We start from the raw sequence: 20,254 nt of genomic DNA, 5'->3' as shown, positions 1-20,254 counted from the left end.
CCAGTTTATTTCCTTTTCGCGAGTCACTTGATAGGCTGGGCCTTGGCTGCACAACAGACCCAAGGGAGAGAGACCCTGATGGCCAAAGAAATGAACTTCGCTTTAGTCTCTGTGCTTTTCAGGCCCCACCCTCAAGAAATGGAAGAAGTGAAGTTGACTTAACAGCCCTGCGGGCAAGCTCACCATCCCGCAACAAACCGGGAACTGCAAATGAGACTTCCGGGTCCCCTCCCTCCTGCTTCAAGCCCAGGCAGGGATATGTCATGGATGAGCATCTGGTGGAAGGAAAAAGGAAAAATGCGGAAACAGATAACTCAGTTAGAAGACCTTTATTGACAGGTGCATCTCAACACCTAAAGCCAGAAGGCAGCTTTCTGCCCAGAGCCGAGAGCCCGGTTTGCTCTCACTCCTGCAGGAAGGAGAGCAAACCAAAATGTCCCAGGCAAGTTCTGGTCTCCATTGCACATGCAGACTCCTGAGCTTCAGGGAGAACAGGAACTGTTTGCTCGTTACACAGGGATTTCTATTTGCCGAAGAGTTAGTGAAAAAGGTTGAAGCTTAGCCTCCTTTTGTTGGCCACACTGTGACATTTTAGGTGTTCTCTTTAACCCATGCTTCCGACTGTATCTTCAAGAGATATTAACCAAGTTTATGCTTGTGTCAGTGCATAGAAAATTAGAAAAAAGTCAGCTCCCATAATACATCAGAAACACAGAAACAGATCACTTCTTGCAGAATTTTCTTGCTTGAACTTTAGTTGGATGCATCTTAGGCGCTGAACATGGTCCCGCTCGTTGTGCAAACATTACCTCATTGAAATATTGTGGTCTGCCGATATTGAAAAACCGAAATTCAGGAAATACCCAGAAAGGGAGAAATATGGAAACAGGAACTTCCGCGTCCCTGAAACAGAGAACCAGGGCTACGCAGTATTTTTCAGGTCGGCTTCTCATCTGGCTGAGACTGAATGACAGTATTTGCCATAGCCTAGAGTTCTGGACACACCCAAGTTTTCCTATAATCGCCATCTATTATTTTTCCCTCAGCTGAAAAAACTTCAGTGAGCAATATTTAATGTGATCACAGCAAGAAGATGTGTTTTTCTGAATTTTATACTTGGAAATGAAGGAAAGGATCTCTGCTCTTGAAAACTGTGCTCACTTGCTCAATCATTTCTGCTCTGGGAATTTTTCCTGGTATGCCTTGTGCTTTAATGGCTTGGGAAGAGCAGGAGCTCGGTTAACATCGTGGCAGGGAAATGGTTTTTCCCGCAGCTCTACGAAGAGCTGACTTGAACTCCTTATTTCTCAAGCTGTAAATCAGCGGATTGAACAAGGGAGTCAGGATGGTGTAGGAGACTGATATGAGAGCATCTCGGCTTGAGGAGTAGTTGGACTTGAGCCGTAAGTAGATAAAGGAGGCACAGCCATAATGGATGGTGACAACAATGAGGTGGGACGCACAGGTGGAGAAGGCTTTGTACCTGCCCAATGTGGAAGGAAACTGGAGTATGGCAGAGATGATGTGAATATAGGACGCCAAAATCAGTGACAGGGGGATGACCAGGACCAGTGCACAGAGCATGATGATGACAATCTGACTCAGGTAGGTATGATGAGATGCCACCGTGAGGACAGGGGCGATGTCACAGAAGAAATGATGGAGCTGGTTGGAGGCGCGGAAGGGCAGGTGGAATACCACGGAGGTGATAATCTGTGCAATAGTAAAGCCACAGGCACAGGCAGCAGCCACGAGTCCCACACACACCCCGTGTCCCATGAGCTCCGTGTAGCGCAGAGGGTTACAGATGGCCACGTAGCGGTCATACCCCATGGCCGCCAGCAGGAAGGAGTGAGAGCAGCCGAGGAAGAGGAAGGTGAACATCTGGATGGCACAGCCCAGGAAGGAGATGGTCTTCTTCTGGGCCAGGAGGTCAACCAGCATCTTGGGTACGATGACGAAGGTGTAGCAGGTCTCAGAGCAGGAGAGGACAGCGAGGAAGAAGTACATGGGGGCGTGAAGGGCTCTGTCTAGCACGATGGTGGAAACGATGATGGCATTGGTGCCCAGAGTGAACAGGTAGAGGGGCAGGAAGGCAACAAAGAGCAGCCGCTGCAGCCCGGCCAGAGAAGAGAAGCCGAGGAAGACGAACTCTGTCACCACGGTCCCGTTGCCCTGCTCCATGGAAGGTACATCATTCAGAGACAATCCAAGAGAGGCGGAGATAGTGTCAAGAGAGACCTCTGAAAACAAGTAGAATCACAAGAAATTGGCCACGACAGAGCAGGTGTTAAGATCCGTGCTCTAAATTCATGATTCCCCCTCCATGCGGTTTAATTTTAAGACAAAAGGGTGCCTAAAATCAGCCACGTGGGCAACCAGGTGAGTGTCCAGAGTCATCCTAACAGCATAGGCAAACCATTCTTGACATTTCTCAGACCCAGCTCTCCCTCCGTCTTCTCTTGCAGGTTGTGGCTATTATGCACATTCGTAACTCCGCGCTCTGTTTATCCCACAGACCTTGCCATTGGCTTGCTTGTCCCCACCCTGTCCCATACCGTCAGTTGCAGAGTGAATCATCTGAACACACTACACGGAGAGGTGAATTTGTCTATGACTCTCAGCATCTTCCCCTTAGCATTCTCTTTACACTCTGACATTTAGCTCCCACATCCCCACGACCTGCACCTGCATTCTCCCCGCCCCCTATTGGCCACACTCTCTGGTGTGGTCATTGCCTCCACCTTCTTGTACTCTGATTACTTGGACTCTTGCTTCCAAGCCTTCATTCTGTTCTCCAATCTGGAACAAGTTTTCCAGGATGGAATATACCTCTGCATCCTCCAATGCCCACCTCAGAGTCCTTCCTCCTGCAGAGAGAACGGCCATCTTCCTCGGGACTCTTGTCCATTTCCATCACTTCTCTTAATGCCTACAGATACCCCATTGAGCCCATCCTTCCCATCCCACCCCACATCTCTCCGGTCCGTCTTGCCCCTGATGCCCAGTACAACTTCTGAAATATAAATGGTATCATGTTGCTCCCCTCCTCAAAATTTTACTCATGGCTTTGTACTCCAACCCCTTGTTTTGGAAACCAAAATGTTTTTGTGATCATCTGTGGTTCTGTATGTGATGCCTCACTATCGTACAGACGTGTTGCGTCTTCTCTGCCTCTATTCCTTGCTGATATTAACTTGTTATCCATTTTTTAAATTTAGAAATGTTTTACCATTACTCTGAAGCCCCAGCCAAATCATGAACTTTCTTGATCTCTCCCCATAAAGGAGATGTTTCTGTCTCAGAATTCATATAAGACATTAATTGCCAATCTGATTTGTTGTTTACTTACTTTCGAAATATTGTATTGCATTTTTCTCATCTCTCTTTTCCATTGGATTTTGTACCCTTGAGGGGATGATGTAAATTGTATGTATTTTCACCTGAATTCTCCTCAGTATCTAGAACTGTATTAGGTACCTAACAGCTTCTCAATAATTCCTAGTCATACAAATTAAAAAGTTCACTTGACATGTTGTTACTTACCTCATGATGTCAGAAAGCCTTCCTTCCTAGAACTTGCAGAGTAAGAATCCTCACCATTCTTTCACCCTGGGCATGAGGATTGTACAAGACCAATAATGCCTAAGGATTTCTGTGCTACAGGAGCTAAGTTTTATCTTTCAAGCCAAAAAGAGAAATCTCAGTTTACAATAGGAATATAGTACTGAAGAGAGCATCATTCGAATTCTATGTATTAATCCCTTGGACATTTGTTACTCTCTAGAGCATACTGGAATGTAAATAAATGGGAGGGGAATTATAAGGTAGACTTGTGTTTATCCCACTTAAAGAAGCATATCATTCAAAATTATTATCTTAGCTAATACTAATAGGATAAAGATTAATGGCAGTGTACCCTACCTTACCCAAGAACTCCCAAATCAACAATTTCAGGTGCTATACAACAAGTGTTAAGCAATGTGATTATGACCAGATGCTGTGTGGGACACACATATGAATGAGATCCAGTCCAAGACCTCATGGTTCAGGGTGAGACGTTTGCAGAAGAAGAGATTGTTATAAAATGATGTAGTGATTGAAATGACAGATACGCCCCTGTGACTGAAAGCACCGAGGGGACAAATCTTTTGTACATCCTTGGAAAAGAATATTTTTTGTGCTTATTTCTGGGTTTCTTTATATCTGTAACAGAAATGTTGAACTACAGCATTCTTGGAGAAGTATGAGTTTCTATCATTTTTGTCCAGATGTACAAATAGTTCGAGGAAGCACAGTTTTCCGACCTGCCCTGAAGTTTCCTGTTTCCATAGTAACCCTTCCCCCCCCCCCCCCCATCAGACCTTCTCTTCCTCTACCGTATTCCCCTGGTTCTTTGTTCGATGCCTGACACAAGGGTTCTTATTGATTAGAAGGTTTATTTATTACTAATATACTCTTATCTAATTGCAGGATTCTCAGGGCTACTAATGAATTTCCATGGGTATGATCTCTTATAAGCACATGTAAAGTTGAGTAATGTAGGAATAAAGTGTGTTTGGAACTTAAACAGCTGTGGACTTTAATCCTGACTCTGGCATATTCTAGTGGCAAGATCTTAAATTCTCCAAGTCTCATTTTCTCACATGTACGGTGAGAAAAGCGATTCCTGCCTCCCAGGGCTGCAGTGAACATTCATTGAAATTATGTGTATGAAAGGGTCTAATTTAGTAGATAGGAATGCTCAACAAATACTTCCCTTTCATTACTTTAAGGTTGTTTGATGGGGGTTGGGACCAGAAATATTTTCATCAGTGAGATCATGAGCATTTAACTCATGGCAAGTTGGTGACATTGCTTTTTCTATACTTTCCAAGGGAGGGACGATTAAAGAGGGATTATCATTCCCCTGAGGTTCCCCAAGCCTGACTGAAGGTAATTTGGTTTTCTACGCAGTCCTGCCCTGTGCTGGAGGAAGCCAGGGCTAGACCTTGAAGGATGATGCCAGCCCTTCGGCGTCTGGGTGCTCTGTAGCCAGAGTCATCCATGCGGGTTATTTACGCCTAGTAGAAAGCAAAGGAGGTTTCCTAAATTTTCTATTTTGTTGGGGGGCAGTATGAGACCAGCTTAGAAGATAAATTGTAGTTAATCTTTGTCACATATGAATATAAACTCAGGAATTTCTCCTTATGGATGTTTAATGATTATCAATAATGCACATCTTATACATGTTTTTAGATAACTGTGTATCTAGGTATTAAAGTCAACAATTTATTGAGCTCCTAAAGACTGGAATACATTGTTCCATAATTCTCATGTTTTATGATGTCATGATTTCTATTATGTCCTAAGCACTGCAGATGTAAATATGAATGTGGGGCGCACCTGGGTGGCTCAGTCAGTTAAGCGTCCGACTTCGGCTCAGGTCATGATCTCATGGTTCAAGAGTTTGAACCCAGCGCCGGGCTCTGTGCTGACAGCTCAGAGCCTGGAGCCTGTTTCTGACTCTGTCTCCATCTCTCTCTGCCCCTCTCCTGCTCACTCTCTCTCAAAAATAAATAAACATTAAAAAAAATATTTTTTAATGTAAACATGAATGAAGTCATTGTTCCTTTCTCTGGGAAGAGAGAATCACACAGCAGGCATATTACAAGACAGATCATCATAAACATTATGAAAGACGTACAAGCAAAATGTCCTGAAAATAGTGAGGAAAAAGCAATTTCTGGAAGGCTTTGAAGAACAAACTGTATTTGAATATCACCTGTAAGCATTTTGATAAAAATATGGGCATTACTGGCATTACTCATGTAAACACTGTGACTGAGCTGAATGTTTCCCTTAATGTTGACTGGCCCTTTAGAATTTTTGAACAAATGTGTGCCGTTCTGTTGTATAAACAGATGCAGACTTCCTGTTTCCAAAGGAAATGCATATGTGTATACAGGTCTGTGAAGCAAGAGACACTGCTTTTCTTCTGTTTCTGTACCATAAATTTCACCATGGGGTCACAAATGAACCCCACCCAAAGTCTACTTCAGTTAGTTCCTTGGCGGACCGTCATCCCAATCATTAGTCAACAGTATTCCTTCTCACATTTCCAGGCAGAAAAAAATAGAACATAATTTGGGTAATAGTTTATCAACTAAAATTCAGAGCCATCTTTTAGCGATATAATATGAACTAACATTTACATGTTCCCCATCTTCTAGAGTGCAAATAGTGTTTTATATATAATATAAATATACGCAGTCTTATTTGGTATTCATAAGGAACCCATGAGTAGATATTACTTTTAACATCCCCATTATAAATGATAAGCAAAGAGTTTGAGGAAACCTCTCAAGTTCACACAGCCAGTAGAACTAACACTAGGCTATAGATCTGCTGATTGGCGTAGGGGTATTGCACATGTGTGCTTGTGTGTGTGTGTATGTGTGTGCACCCGCACATGGGCTGGTGAGAACAGGAGAGCACTATTGTGTCACCCTCCTTCCATATGAAGGTACTTAAAGACAGGATTTCTGTTACCCTTTTGCTGTGGGCTCCAGTCCTGACCCCACCATATATTAGCTTTGAGACTTTGATGTGTCTGAATCAATTTACTCATCTTTGTATGGGGTTCACTCTGACAATCAGCCAACTTACCTTTCAAGGTTTCTCCAAACTGAGCGAGAAAATACTGTTGCAGTGGCTAAGTATTATGCAGATATTTATTCTGTAATTATCATTTAGCATCAAAATGGGGCAGATGGTTTTGAGACCATGACTTTGATAACTGCCTGGCCCACTCCGCCGGCATCAGAAAAGATTTAATAGCTAAAGATGGTTTCCCTTCACGGGAGAGGGAAAGATATGCTGCATTAACCCTGTCTCTTACCCAGGAGCATCTGCAGAAAGTCAGAGTCATAAATGTCATAGTCCCTGGGGATCTTGAAGCTCCCTACCAGCCGTCTCATCTGAGAGATGAAGGAATCGAGCTTCAGAGAATGCCGCAAAGTCCCCAAGACCAGAAGGCACCTGAGTGGCTGTGTTAGCAGCAGAAGAGAGGTCTTTTGCCTTTCAGAATGTGATTCTCACAGTGTTATGAAGCCTCTTCAACATGCTTATTATGTAGGTACTAACTTGCTCTTTGTGTATTTGTGTGTATAAGAGTTAGTTCCGTGTTCTGTTCCTGACCCACCTGGTCTCCAGGAGCTTGTGCTGTGGTCCGTGTTTCTGACTGGCTCTGACTTTGTAACATATATGAAGAGGGTAGATCTCCTGTTAAGTGTTCCTGCTGTAAAGAACAGAGATTGTGTGATTAAAATATTGTTGAGTGCCCTACTGAATTAAATCACCACAGAGACAGTGTCTGTGTAAATCTAGGAACACCAGTGAGTCAGTCGATTTAGAACATCTATAAAATGTACATGCATAGCTTTACAGAAATTCATTTTAAGGCTTGAATCATCCTGGTTAGCATTATTTGGAGTTCACATCCTTCCTTGCAACAGTGACTGTTTCTATTGGCACTGCACTAGCGTGGGCCCATCGCCCTTCTCTGTGTCTTACCTAAGATGTAAAACCATGGGTCCCACTTACTCTCACTTCCTGTCCATTGTCCGGTTTCTCAGCGTGATGGGTGTTCTGTCCAAGAGGATGTCTGTTATTCGTTGATGGGCTCCCGTCTGCCTTCCCTCTTCCTCAGAGGAAGAGAGGCACAGAGCCTGCCAGCGACAGAACCCAAGTGAAGTGGAGAAAGAGGAAAGGTCAAAATGGGGCCGAGGCTACTGATCTCTACTCAGGGGCAGGGATGGGAAGATGGTCTGGCGACTTAGACCCCGACCAAATGTAACCAGTTTCCTCCCGCCATTTGTGCCACTTGACCAAAGTCCACACCCACATCGAACGGTGGCCACTGAAGAGTTGGCTCTTTCATTATATTTATTGGCAGCGGGTTGCTCTTCACTGGGTCTCCTGACGCCAGAGTCGTTGTCATGGCGACGTTGCACTGGGTTCAATTAACGGATGAGTTGATTGTGGAAAATAGAGGCAAGTCACTAAATGCCAAATTGCTCAAAATTGGGGCCAGGCATTAGGGCTTGGGGAACAGGAGGCTCCCGGCCACTCACAGATGCAGCATGCAGCATTTTAGAAAATTTGACTAATTTTAAGTTGGTTTCTTCATTTTGCACATTACTGAAAGGGCAAAGGGGAAATTTATGCAGAGAATCCATGATGACAGGTACATTATAAAACATGTTTGTTTTGCCTAAAATGTGCTTTTGTACTTAAAATTAGGGAAGTCTTTCCCTGTCAGGCTGAGAGGGTGGATTGAGCAATGTTGCTTTTTATAGTGAAGGCCCTGGTGGGAGTGAGCTGAGAGGAGATGCGTTTCACCCCTCCAACCACGTTCCTATTTCCTGCCTCTCTCCTCCATAACCCAGAAACTGATATAGCGCACTGTTGTACGTAGGGGATATTGAAGCAATATGTGCTGAGTGTTGGGTGAACCGATGGTCACAGAAAGTGCTACCCCAATGACACAACGACTTCTCCGTTTACACAAACATACCTAGAAGTATTTTCTGATGTCCCAAATCTCTGGTTTCCCGCAGCCTTGTGGCCATGCTGGGAATGAGGGTGAGTTCAGCCTCACTTTCCAACCACATGTGGATGGATGTTGGAAACCCCAAACAATGACACGGCACAGAGCAGGACCCATCGAGTATCCGGTAGACGAGGAAATAAGGATACGGAGGACAACAGGGAGGGCAAGAAATAGCTGGGAACAAGAAATAATGCCCAGGAAGAAGTAGGAAGTAAGAAAAGTGGAATTCAGTATCTCTGAATTTGAATGCTGAACTTTTTTGGTTATCGATGCCTTACTGTACATTTCCATGACTTTGAAGAAACTACTTTATCAACGTATTATTGACATGTGAAAAGCTGTATATATTTAATGTGGACACCTCAATGACTTTGGGGATAAGTACCCATCGGTGAAACCATCACCACCACCAAGGCGGTAGACCTTCAGCTCCCGAATTTCCTCCCGTCACTATTATTATCGTCGTCGTCGTCGTCATCATCATTTCATGGTAAAAACAGCTAACATAAGGTCTAGCCTCTGAGCCAGCTTTAAGTATCAATATAGTATTGTGAGTTGTAGCACTGTGTGGCTTGGTAGACGTCCGGAACTCATCTTGCATAACTGAACTTTTTTACCCTTTGGGCAACATCTCCGCTTTTCCTCCTCCCCCTTGCCCCTGGCTAGCATCCGTTCGTTCTCTACTCTCTTCTATGAGTTTGACTACTTTAGGCTCCCTTATAAGGAAATTATACGGCATTCGTCCTTCCGTGACTGGTTGATTTCGCTTACCATAATGTCCTCTAGGCCCATCTGGGTTGTTGCAAATGACAGGATTTCCTTCCTTTTTAAGGCTGAATAATATTCCATTGTACATATATGCTATATTTGCTTTATCCATTCCTCCTTCCATGTGGACCTTTAGTTTTCATATCTTGATTCTTATGAATAGTGCTGCAATGCATATGGGAGGGCAGTATCTCTTTAATATCCCGAGTTTGATTCCTTTGGATAAATACTCAGAAGCGGGATTGCTGGACCATAGGATTGCTCTGTTTTTAATTTTTTGAGGAACCTCTATTCTGCTTTTTGCAATGGCTATACCAAGTAACATCTTGCCAACAGTGTACCAGAGTTCCTTTTTCTCCACATCCTTGCCAATACTTATCTTTTGTCTTTTTGGTAAAATTCATTCTTTTAGACATTTAGTTTAGGTGTGAGGTGATATCTCATCATGCTTTTAATTTGCATTTCCCTGATGATTAGTAATGTTGAGCAATTTTTCATACACCTATTGACTTTTTTGTGTATCTTCAAAATGGGAAAAGGATAGTCTCTTCAAAAAATGGTGTTAGGAGGGGCCCCTGGGTGGCTCAGTCGGTTAAGCATCTAACTCTTAACTTTGGCTCAGGTCATGATTTCACGGTTCATGGGTTTGAGCCTCATGTTGGGCTCCACACTGATGGTGCCTAGCCTGCTTGGGATTATTTCTCTCCTTTCTCTGCCCCCTCCTCCAAATAAATAAATAAACTTTAAAAAATGGTGTTGAGGGGCGCCTGGGTGGCTCAGTCGGTTGAGCGTCCGACTTCGGCTCAGGTCACAATCTAGCGGTCTGTGAGTTTGAGCCCCGCGTCAGGCTCTGGGCTGATGGCTCAGAGCCTGGAGCCTGCTTCCTATTCTGTGTCTCCCTCTCTCTCTGCCCCTCCCCTGTTCATGCTCTGTCTCTCTCTGTCTCAAAAATAAATAAACATTAAAAAAAATGGTGTTGAGAAAAACTGGCTATCTATATATGAAAGAATGAAATTGAACCCATATATAACACCACACACATTGACCAACTCAAAATGGATTCAAAACGTAAACACAAAACCTGAAACTCTAAACTTCTCAAAGAAAACGGGGAGAATATTATCTTGGTATTGATCTTGGCAATAATTTTTTGGGTATGACACCAAAAGCACAAGCAGCAAAAACAAAAATCAGATATATCAAACTAAAAAGCTTCTGCACAGCAAAGAAACAATCCACAGCACCAAAGGACGATTTACAGAGTAGGAGAAAATTTTTGCAAACAATGTATCTGATAAGCGATTAATCAAAATGCATAAAGAACTCCTACAACTCAAAAGCAAAAAAAAACCAAAAGCCAAATAACTTCATTAAAAAATGGGTCAAGGACCTGAATAGACATTTCTCCAGACAAGATATTTTAATGGCCACTGTTACTACCTTTAGTTTTTCAAATTTTGGCCTCACTTTCATTCATTCGCTTCATTTTAAAGTTCCTGTGGGGAACTATGAGCTGGAGGTGTCGGGAGACTTGAGTTTAGGCTAAAAATGAAGCCACGTCTGAAGAAGCAGAGCTCTGAGACACATCTTGAAGACAGTTTGAGGACGACCTTCTGGAACTCTGCGCCAGCCTGTGCCCGAAAGCATTGCGACACCGGGCTTTTCAACTTACCTGAGCCAATAGGTTTATTTTCCATTAATATTAGTTTGAGTTGGATTACTTTTTATTTATAACCCAAAGATCTTAAATTATAAGACCTTGTCACATTCCCGGATGGAGTTGAGATGACTTAAGTATGTGCTATTCAGGCAGGCATAGCTATATTAACATATAAGAAATTAGGGCAAGAGTAAAATAATAACACATTAATAAAGTGAATTGGCGAGAGGGAGTCATTAAGGACTCATTTTAAAGGAGGGCACAGAAATGTATACACTGAGGCCACATATATGTATTAAGTTTGGTTTCAGAATTAAGCACCAAAGTTTACACTGGGTCACTCAAGAGACGATGAAAATAACTAAGCATCATGTTATTCACAAGACATGAAACACATGAGCCCTGTGGTTTCCAACATGGAGGTACTGATCATATTAACAAAGCCATAATTAATTACTGGACATCTAAGCAGAATGGAAGAAGGTCTTTAAAACGATGCGACCATATCACACCTAAAACCTCAGAGTTGGAGCCTAAATGAAAAGCGGAACTGTATTTTCTTCGCCTCAGCCCACCTGGGTCACGAGTCTGGACTAAGACTGCCCAGACCCTCGCCCTGGGCAGTTCACACTCAACTACCTATTCAGGGCCTGGGAGTGAGGGACGACAAAAGGGAACACCCCTGCCGGCTTCCTGTCTCTCTTGACCCTGCCATACCTCTCACCCCGCTTCACCCCTTTCGCTCATCCCGTTCACCCTCTCCCACCCACAAGATCATAAATGTATTTTTAAATATAAATATATTTTTAAATAGTCTAGAAAATGTACCTCTTAACCTTAAACACTTACTTCTAATACGCATGTGGAATTGACTTTGTGTACGATACGCGACACAGTTAGATTCTCTTTTTCTGCGGCTATCCACCGCTCCTGCACTATTTTCGCAAAGATCATCTTTCATTCCAGATATGAGAGGATGCACTTGAACTTTTGCCATAGCACCCTTGACATCATGGGATGAATATATAGATATTGGCTTATTTCTGAGTGATCTTTTCTCTTCCATTGTTCAAGGCATGTGTTTTTGCACCAGCGTTAGACTATCTTTATCACTGCAACATTATTATATAGGTTTGTTCGTTGGAAATGTAAGTCTTCTAGACCGGTGCTTTTTAACGATTGCTTCGACTTTTTGTTCTTTTGCATTTCTGTATTTCATATTCCTAGACATAGGGGTTTTCTTTTCTGCTGATTCAGAGAAATACAATTATTATTTTTTTGTATGATTGACTTGGTAGCAGGTAACCTTGTAAATAGGTTCATTTATTCTCATTTTCATCTGTATATTCTTATGCAATTTCTATGTTCCTAAGAATATTTTCGACGCACACTTTAATTTCTTCATTTCAAACTACTATTATTTTGTTTCCCTTACACTAGGAAAGACCTCTAGTACAGTATTGAATAGAAGTAGAGAGAGTGGACGTTGTTGTTTTATTTGTGAAATCAAAGGCACATTTCCTCCTCTTTCATCATTAAAAATGAAATTTGCTATCAATTTTTAAACATACTCTATCAGATCAAGAAAGTCTGTTTTTAGTTTTATATATTTTTATTTATAATTACGTGTTAAATGTTATTGAATTTTTCTGCATCTATCCAATTATATCATAAATATGCAAATCACATTTTAAAATAAATTATATACAGAATTGCCTTGACAAACACAAAAAATTACATATATACAATTTATATCCTGTATCTACTCCTATCTGTTCTGTATACCTATCTAATTTAATCAATAAATCTACCATTCTGTTGGTCCTTTTTTGGTATGAATGTCGTCATTTTGAAATGTAAAGTATGTTAAGTCAAGCAACCTTTGGATAAACCCCATTTGTTCATATAATTGGGTTCAATATGGCTGCCTTAATTTAATCTGCAAAGTCCTTCCTAATAGGATTCCGTTTCTGCCTTATTTTTGTCACCTCGGTTTGTCACCTTGGAGGTCTATTTCTGGCACACGGAACACATAAATGTACTCATCTAAGCTATACAATCCTTCTCTGAGTCTGTGCACCTGCCCAAAACACTCGCTGCTACTCTTCATTTCCTTAGTTTTTACTTATTGTTCAGGCCTCAATTTCAATAGTACTTACTCCAAGATTGAGTTAGATCTTATTATTATTTGTATTTTTATTTCTCCGAGATTGAGTTAGATCTTCACACATATGCAGGCACTGCATCCCAAGTAATTATCGCACCGCGCTGTAATTCTCTTTTTTTTTTGTCTACAATGTTTCTCACCTCTCTGTCTTGATTACCCTCACTGTGCCTATTGAGTGGCAGATGCCAAATAACTCATTGTTTGATAAATGAATGAAAGTAGAAAACACATTCTGGGTCGATCGTATATAATGAATCTTTATTCAGTATCTCATTAAATCAATAGTAAAGGTACTACTGAAGATCCAGAAAAAAATCCATTCAGTGATGCGATTATTTATATTTACAGGTAAATTAGAAGACCTCAACGACCTGCCTCTTACTATCATTTATTAATTGAATAAACATTTTTGAAAGCCTAGTGTGTGCTCAAGTGAAAGGCTGAGAAGTGAAAATTTGTGAAATTATTAAAATTCACTTGTTTTATTGAAACTCGCCTTCAACCAAAACCACAGTAAATTCAGTGGAATATGTATGAGGTACCGAAACAAGCGACTGAAAGTTGGTCACTTCCTATAATAGGACATGAAGGAAAGAAGGGTGCACCTCACTCTTTGCCCACAACACTTTACTGCTTTGCACACAGTAGCAGGTGCATCAACAGAGCTTTCATTTCATTTAAAAAATTTTTTTTAAATGTTTCTTCATTTTTGAGAGACAAAGAGACAGAGCGCGAGTGGGGAAGGGGCAGAGAGAGAGAGAAAGAGAGAAAGAGAGGGAGACACAGAACCCAAAGCAGGCTCCAGGCTCCGAGCTGTCAGCACAGAGCCCGACTCAGGGCTTGAACTCACGAGTCGTAAGACCGTGACCTGACCTGAGCCGAAGTGGACACTCAACCGACTGAGCCACCCAGGTGCCCCAACAGAGCTTTTGAGTGTTCAACTTAAATTCCCACTGTATCTGACATTTAGTACAATCATAGTTTATGGAAGTAAGAAAGGAAAAGGAAGGAGAGGTGAAAGGGAAGGAAAAATGTGAATACCCATGCCTTCTATCAGACAAGCATGGGATTGCTTTGCATTTTTAATTTACTGAGTTCTTAAAATGCCCCACTGAAGAGGTGCTAGGAGTCTCATGTTACCCAGGGGATAACCGACCATAAGAGAGGTTAAACCTGCCTCAGGGCATTTAGCTGGAAAATTATCCAAATCAAGATTCAAATCCAGGATTTGGTGAGTCCAAAGGCTGTGTTTTCTACTCTACCATTGGTCTTTTAGAACTTGAATTCCTTTCTCATTTATCTATAAGTGAATTCATTTCTTTTTACCTATAAATTTTTTGTTGTAAACCCCAAAATATACAGAAAAGCATCCAGAAACTTAAAAGACCTTTGCCATTGGTTCCTTCAGTGTGAGGAGAATATCACAAGGCTGGGCATTCTCAGAAGGATAATGTATCATTTGCCCAAAAAAACCAAGAAAACCGTCCAAAGCCAAGAAAACCGACATTTCCAGTGCACAAAAATTGCATGACTTGAGTGCTTAAGAGTTTCCATATTCACATAACTTTCTGGGGACCGACTGGCATAACCTCCACAGTGGATAGAGGCTAACCATGAAGAAGGACTTTCCAATAAAGAATCAAGGTACCTTGAAGTCTTCATTTCTTCCTTTTTTTGTCTTTTGGTTTATCTGTTCCTGTTTTGTTTTGTTTGACCAAGGAGAGTGACGGATCTGTTTATGAAGTTAAATTTCTGTCCAGGACACTTTCACGGATATAACTTTCCTGATTTACCAACTCATACAGTTTTGGGAAATGAGTACCTGCTGAGAACTCTACTCAGAGACATCTTTACTTCTTTATTTCTCAGTGCGTACACAAGAGGATTGAGCAGTGGGGTGATCACAGTGTAGGTCACTGCCACGAGCCGGTCCTTATCTGAGGAGTACAGGGACGTGGGCCTCAGGTAGATAAAGGAGGCGCAGCCGTAGTGGACGACGACCACCGTGAGGTGGGAGGCGCAGGTGGCAAAGGTCTTCTTCCGGCCCTCAGCCGAGGCCATCTTGAGGATGGTGGAGACGATCAGGACGTAGGAGACGAAGATCAGCACAGAGGGAACCAGCAATACCAGAATACTGAGGAAGAAGATGACCATCTCCTTTCGGTTGGTGTCCGTGCAGCCTAGTTTTATGACCGGGGAAATGTCACAGAAAAAGTGGTTGATCCGATGGGAGGCACAGAAAGGCACGCTAAACACCAAGGCATTGACCACCGCAGAGATGAGGAAGCCACAGAAGCCGGAGGCGAGGACCAGCTGAACGCAGGTGGCTCGGCCGACAACGAGTGCGTAGTTGAGAGGGTTGCAGATGGCAACGTAGCGATCATAGCCCATGACAGCGATTAGAAAACAGTTGGTACAGGCAAAGCCCACGAAGAAGTAGAGCTGAGCAGCACATCCGGAGAAAGAAATAGTCTGGCTTGCGGAAAGCAGGTTGGTCAGCATTTTTGGTACAATGACCAAGGTGTAGCAGGTTTCAGAGCAGGAGAGGACAAAGAGAAAGAAGTACATTGGGGTGTGCAGAGTCCTGTCCAGACGAATGACGATCATGATGGTGGCATTGGCCATCAGAGTGGTCAGGTAAACCAGGAGGAAGACGAAGAAGAGAAGGATCTGCAGATTCCCCTGATTTGAGAAGCCTACGAGGAGGAACTCGGTGGTCATGCTCTGGTTCTGTCTCTTCATTGGTCAGTGGGAATCTGATCCAGACGTCCTGAAATTGCAAACAAAGAATCCAACAAAAGAGACATGCCCCAAAGAGACGATGCGTTTCTGCACAAAGCTGAAAACACTAGTTTGGAAAAACGAGTAACAAACCCTAATCACACTGATCACGGGGTCGGGGAAAGCAGGAGGTGTGAGGAGAAGTGACCTAAGATGTCCCACTTCAAGGACATCTGAAGGTTCACACACAGTGTGTTAAATCAAGAGGTGATGATTGAGAGCTCATCTCACCTAATCCTGTCATTTTATGGAAGAAGAAATCGAGGCTGGAAAAGATTAAGCCATTTACTTAACCCACATGAGAGCAATAGCCTTCGAAAAAAATCACTTACCTGAAGAATCATCTTATGAGAACCTGATTCAGAAAAAAACCAAAAACCAATGAAAACAGTTCTGTCCAGTCCCTCAGATGTTTAGCTCAAATACTGTTTGCTTACATGCGATATTTCTTATTTATTTAGAAGTGTGGAGATTTATTGATGATAAATAATCAACTGCGAAACCTTTGGGATGGGCTTAGAATGATTCCACATACTGGTGTTTTCCTTGTCATGAGTGCATGGGAATTTGGGATTAAAAGCCTAAGTATACAGCTCATACTCTGCACAGAGGGTGATGAAGCCTCCATTCCTCCAGCACTGCCTTGGTCTCTATTGCCTCCAGAATGTTCTAAGAACAACTCTCACCATTATTTGGGGATAGACCTGTCGTTCGATCTAAGAGCACATAGTACTGAAACGTGAGACAACCAGACAGACAATCTTTATGTCAGAGAAAGCTCAGGGGGCACCTGGGGGAGGGCTCAGTCAGTTGAGCGTCTGTCTGCCTCTTGATTTTGGCTCAGATCGTGGTCCCAGGGTCGTGAGATCGAGCCCTGAGTTGGGCTCTGTGTTGAGCGTGGAGCCTCCTTAAGATTTTCTCTCTCTCTCTCTCTCTCTCTCTCTCTCTCTCTCCCCCACTGCCCCTCTCCTCCACTTGCGCACTCTCTCTCTCTCTAAAAATATAAAATAAATTAAAAAAAAAAAAAGCTCGGGAACCTCCTTGGTCAATTTGCACGCAATTCTGTGAATGTTTTGTGGAAATCTGGGAAGCATGTCCTGTCACTACAGTCAAGGTCCAGTTATAAGAAGCCCACGGCCACAGTGCAGGCTGCTCTCTCGCTAGGCGCCTTAATTGTCGAGAACCTCCGGATTCATAGATGAACCAGATATTCCTCCTTGACTCAGCCACCTGTGGGTCTGGATGTGTCCTCTGCAGACACTTGCAAGGGGCTTAATCAGTTTTCATCAAGGATAGCCCTTTAGTTACTTCAGCAGAGCCGTCATAATCCTCTTCCGGGTCTTATTATTCTCTTGACTAACACTCCTAGTTCTCTCAATTATTTCTCCTGACGTCGTTTCTGGAATTCTCTGTCTGGATCGTCATCTCAGCTGCTTTGGTCCTGAGCATTAGATCACACTTCTGGCCTCAACTGTAAGACAAGCTGGCTGGCCCACGGCCATCACACATCACTAACTTCTGTCCCTCCGTCTTTACAAATAACATCACATTTCCTTTCCCACCGTCCTTTATCCCCCGCAGTTAATACTTAGCCCGGCCGCTCATCCCCTGCTTCATATTTATCTCCTGAAAGGCTTCTCTGAGTGGCTATGAAGGCTTTGATTACCGTGCACGTCTACTTCTCTGTCAGTTGTTCTGGGACCATTGGTTGGAACAGAAGCAAAGAGACGCAGGAGGTAGGCCGTGAGGCTGAGACCATGGCTCTGACACCGACCGGCTTTGTGACTCCGTGGAAATCACGTCTTCGTGCCTCGGGCTTCCATCTGAAATGGCAGTGATAAGGGCAGAAACCGTTACGTGAGCACCAAATGGTCACAATCAATTCCCTGACTCATAGTGAATATTGAGGAAGTGTCCGCTCTAATCCACCTGCCTTACGTGACATGTCAGGAAGCTGAAGCCCGTAGAGGCACCATGTAAAGATCTAGGTGGTTTCTCAGCAAAAATGAGACTGTGTGTCACACATCGTGAACTCCCCCATCCAGGGCTCTGTCCTGTCATTAACCTGGGTCCTGTGTTTGCCATCTCCTCTGTGCTGTGTGCTTACGTACCGGTGGCTGAGGAGACAGATCAGCGTGTTCTTGACTCTGTGCAGCCCCTCAAGGCAGCCTGCCCCCCACCCCCTCCCGCCTCTTGTTCTCCCACCTTTACGGTGCCACCGATGCTTTCCATCAGCTAAAGTGTAGATCTGTCCTGTCATCCAGGATGTTTCCTCCTACATCTTGGTTTCAGTCTGTTTTAGAAAGTTTGCTGGTTTACATTCATAATGCTTCCCTCCCTCTGCTCTCTCCATGTTCAGGTGGCAGGACCTGTTCCCTGGCCCGTTTTGTCTTCGTCCCTGTATCTCCCCCCTGAATCCCGATGCTCTGACCCACTTCACCTGTGCATGGTGTCCACCAGCTATGCTGCCTCTGAGTCTTTCTTTGGTGCCCAGGACGTTTGTAGCGTGACTGACGGACGATGCCGCTCAGAGGAAAGGCTGGTGCTGCAGCCCGAATGCAAGAGAAACACTTACATTGAGAGGCAGGGTTCCTGCCCAATCCCGGGTTCCCTTCTAGACCCTGGCAAAGTATAAACGGAGAGACGAATAGGTAAACTGTAAACACATCCCGCAGAATTTTTCCCCCCAGAATCGATTGCGGGCAGTCCGGGGCTATAAGCCTTTAAAAAGGAAAGACAGCTTTGTGAGCTGGATGGGCAGGAGCCAAGCGGACAGCCTTGACTTCACCAGCTCTGTGTGCCCGATGGCAGACACCCCAGTGAAATCCCTGGGTCTTAGAAAGGTAGAGCAGGTACTCTAGGGAGTGAGGCCTCGGGGGAGAGGTAGTTTGGGGAACGTGGGCATTAAAACCTTGAGAAAAAAAATCAAACACATTCTGTGCTTGACTTGATCTGTGTAAAGGATGGAGAGCTCTGAATCTTATGATTCCCCCCCCCCCCATAGGTCATTCGTTTTGGCTCAAGGTTCCACTTGCTGAATGAAGTAATGAACTGTAACTCTCTTAATCACTGGCCTTGTAGAGTCTAGATAGAGATGAACTGCTTTAAGGGGTTACATAAAGGCCATCCTTGACAAATCTCATATGGTTTCTTCCTCCTTCAAGGATGCTAGTTGAACAAACCAGATAATTGTTCCTGTGTCTCTGCTGCTTCAGAGCATCTCAGCTACGCCTGCAGCCCAAAGGGGCGGAAATTCTAACCTTTGCAACACTCCTCTGCTAGATCAATCTTTTCAAATACATGAGTGGATGCGGACATCCTTTTACCCATCCATCAGTTCGTTGCTTTAATCCTTACGCATTGAGTACTGATGTCGTTCCAGGCACTCCGGTGATTGTTTCGACTGTTCCGGTGGGGAGGGCTTCACAAAGTAGGGAATGGCGGAGTCCACGATGGTGGTGGTTTACAGGCCACCTATCGCGGGATTGTACCGAGGATCCTCTGCATGAGGACTCGTTGGGGTCGGTGCTGGGACCCTTTTGAAATTGGCTCCAGGGATCTCTATCACTCTTAGTAAGTTTAGAGCTATAGCTCTGCGTCTGAAAAGAGGTTGGTGTTTAGAAGGGCAGATGTAGAAGTGAGGCAAAGAGGGCTAAGCCCGAGGTGCTCTCAGGACACTGCACTGGATCCTTACTCATGCTTGGGGTCTCCAACTCCTCACGTTCCTCTTCCGCGTCTCTCCCTGACAACACATCTCTTTCTGAAGGACTCAGGATTTTTGTGCTATTTAAGGAGGGAAGAAATCATGGATTTCTCTCTCGTGTTTTAGTTTTTAATTCTGAGAAATATGAGGTTCTCATTGATAGATGTGGGCTATGGGTTAATACAAATGAGAGGAGTGCCTGGGTGGCTCAGTCGATTGAGCGTCTGACTTCAGCTCAGGTCATGATTTTGTGGTTCATGGGTTCGAGCCCCACAACGGGCTCACTGCTGTCAACACAGAGACGGCTCCAGATTCTCTGTCCCCCTCTCCCTGCTTGCACTCTCTCTCAAAATTAAATAAACATGAAAAAAGAAAGAAAGAAGTCGGGCTAATCCAAATAAGAGTCTTGTTGGTGTTAATCTGAATTTTGAGGAGGAGAACACACATACTTAAAAGGAAGAATTGTTTTGGGGGGCCTGGGTGGCTCAGTCGGTTGAGCGTCCACCTTTGGCTCAGGTCATGATCTCACGGTTCGTGAGTTCGAGCCCCGCGTCGGGCTGTGTACTGACAGCTCGAAGCCTG

General features: G+C 43.7%; 2 protein-coding genes across 2 annotated transcripts; both read right to left on the bottom strand.

The window, feature by feature from the left end:
* Window positions 1-1,239: 1,239 nt before the first annotated feature.
* Window positions 1,240-2,455, bottom strand: LOC102956480 (olfactory receptor 10K2-like). The gene has a single exon (XM_007084287.2). The coding sequence runs from the start codon at window positions 2,182-2,184 to the stop codon at window positions 1,240-1,242; it is 945 nt and encodes a 314-aa protein (XP_007084349.2). The 5' UTR covers window positions 2,185-2,455.
* Window positions 2,456-14,985: 12,530 nt separating this feature from the next.
* LOC102949894 (olfactory receptor 10T2-like) lies at window positions 14,986-17,696 on the bottom strand. The gene is made up of 2 exons (XM_007084272.2): window positions 17,636-17,696; window positions 14,986-15,958 (listed from the first exon to the last, which is right to left on the bottom strand). Exon 2 carries the CDS (start codon window positions 15,928-15,930, stop codon window positions 14,986-14,988), a length of 945 nt encoding a protein of 314 aa, XP_007084334.1. The 5' UTR covers window positions 15,931-15,958; window positions 17,636-17,696.
* Window positions 17,697-20,254: the final 2,558 nt, after the last annotated feature.

This window comes from Panthera tigris, chromosome F3, assembly GCF_018350195.1.
Source record: "Panthera tigris isolate Pti1 chromosome F3, P.tigris_Pti1_mat1.1, whole genome shotgun sequence".
NCBI lineage: Eukaryota > Metazoa > Chordata > Mammalia > Carnivora > Felidae > Panthera > Panthera tigris.
Note: the sequence above shows the minus strand (reverse complement) of the source record. Positions and strands in the feature narration are given on the sequence as shown.

What these genes read in the sequence shown, in the direction of transcription:
- LOC102956480 (XM_007084287.2), bottom strand. Translation starts at nt 2,184, where the DNA reads ATGGAGCAGGGCAACGGGACCGTGGTGACAGAGTTCGTCTTCCTCGGC.
- LOC102949894 (XM_007084272.2), bottom strand. Translation starts at nt 15,930, where the DNA reads ATGAAGAGACAGAACCAGAGCATGACCACCGAGTTCCTCCTCGTAGGC.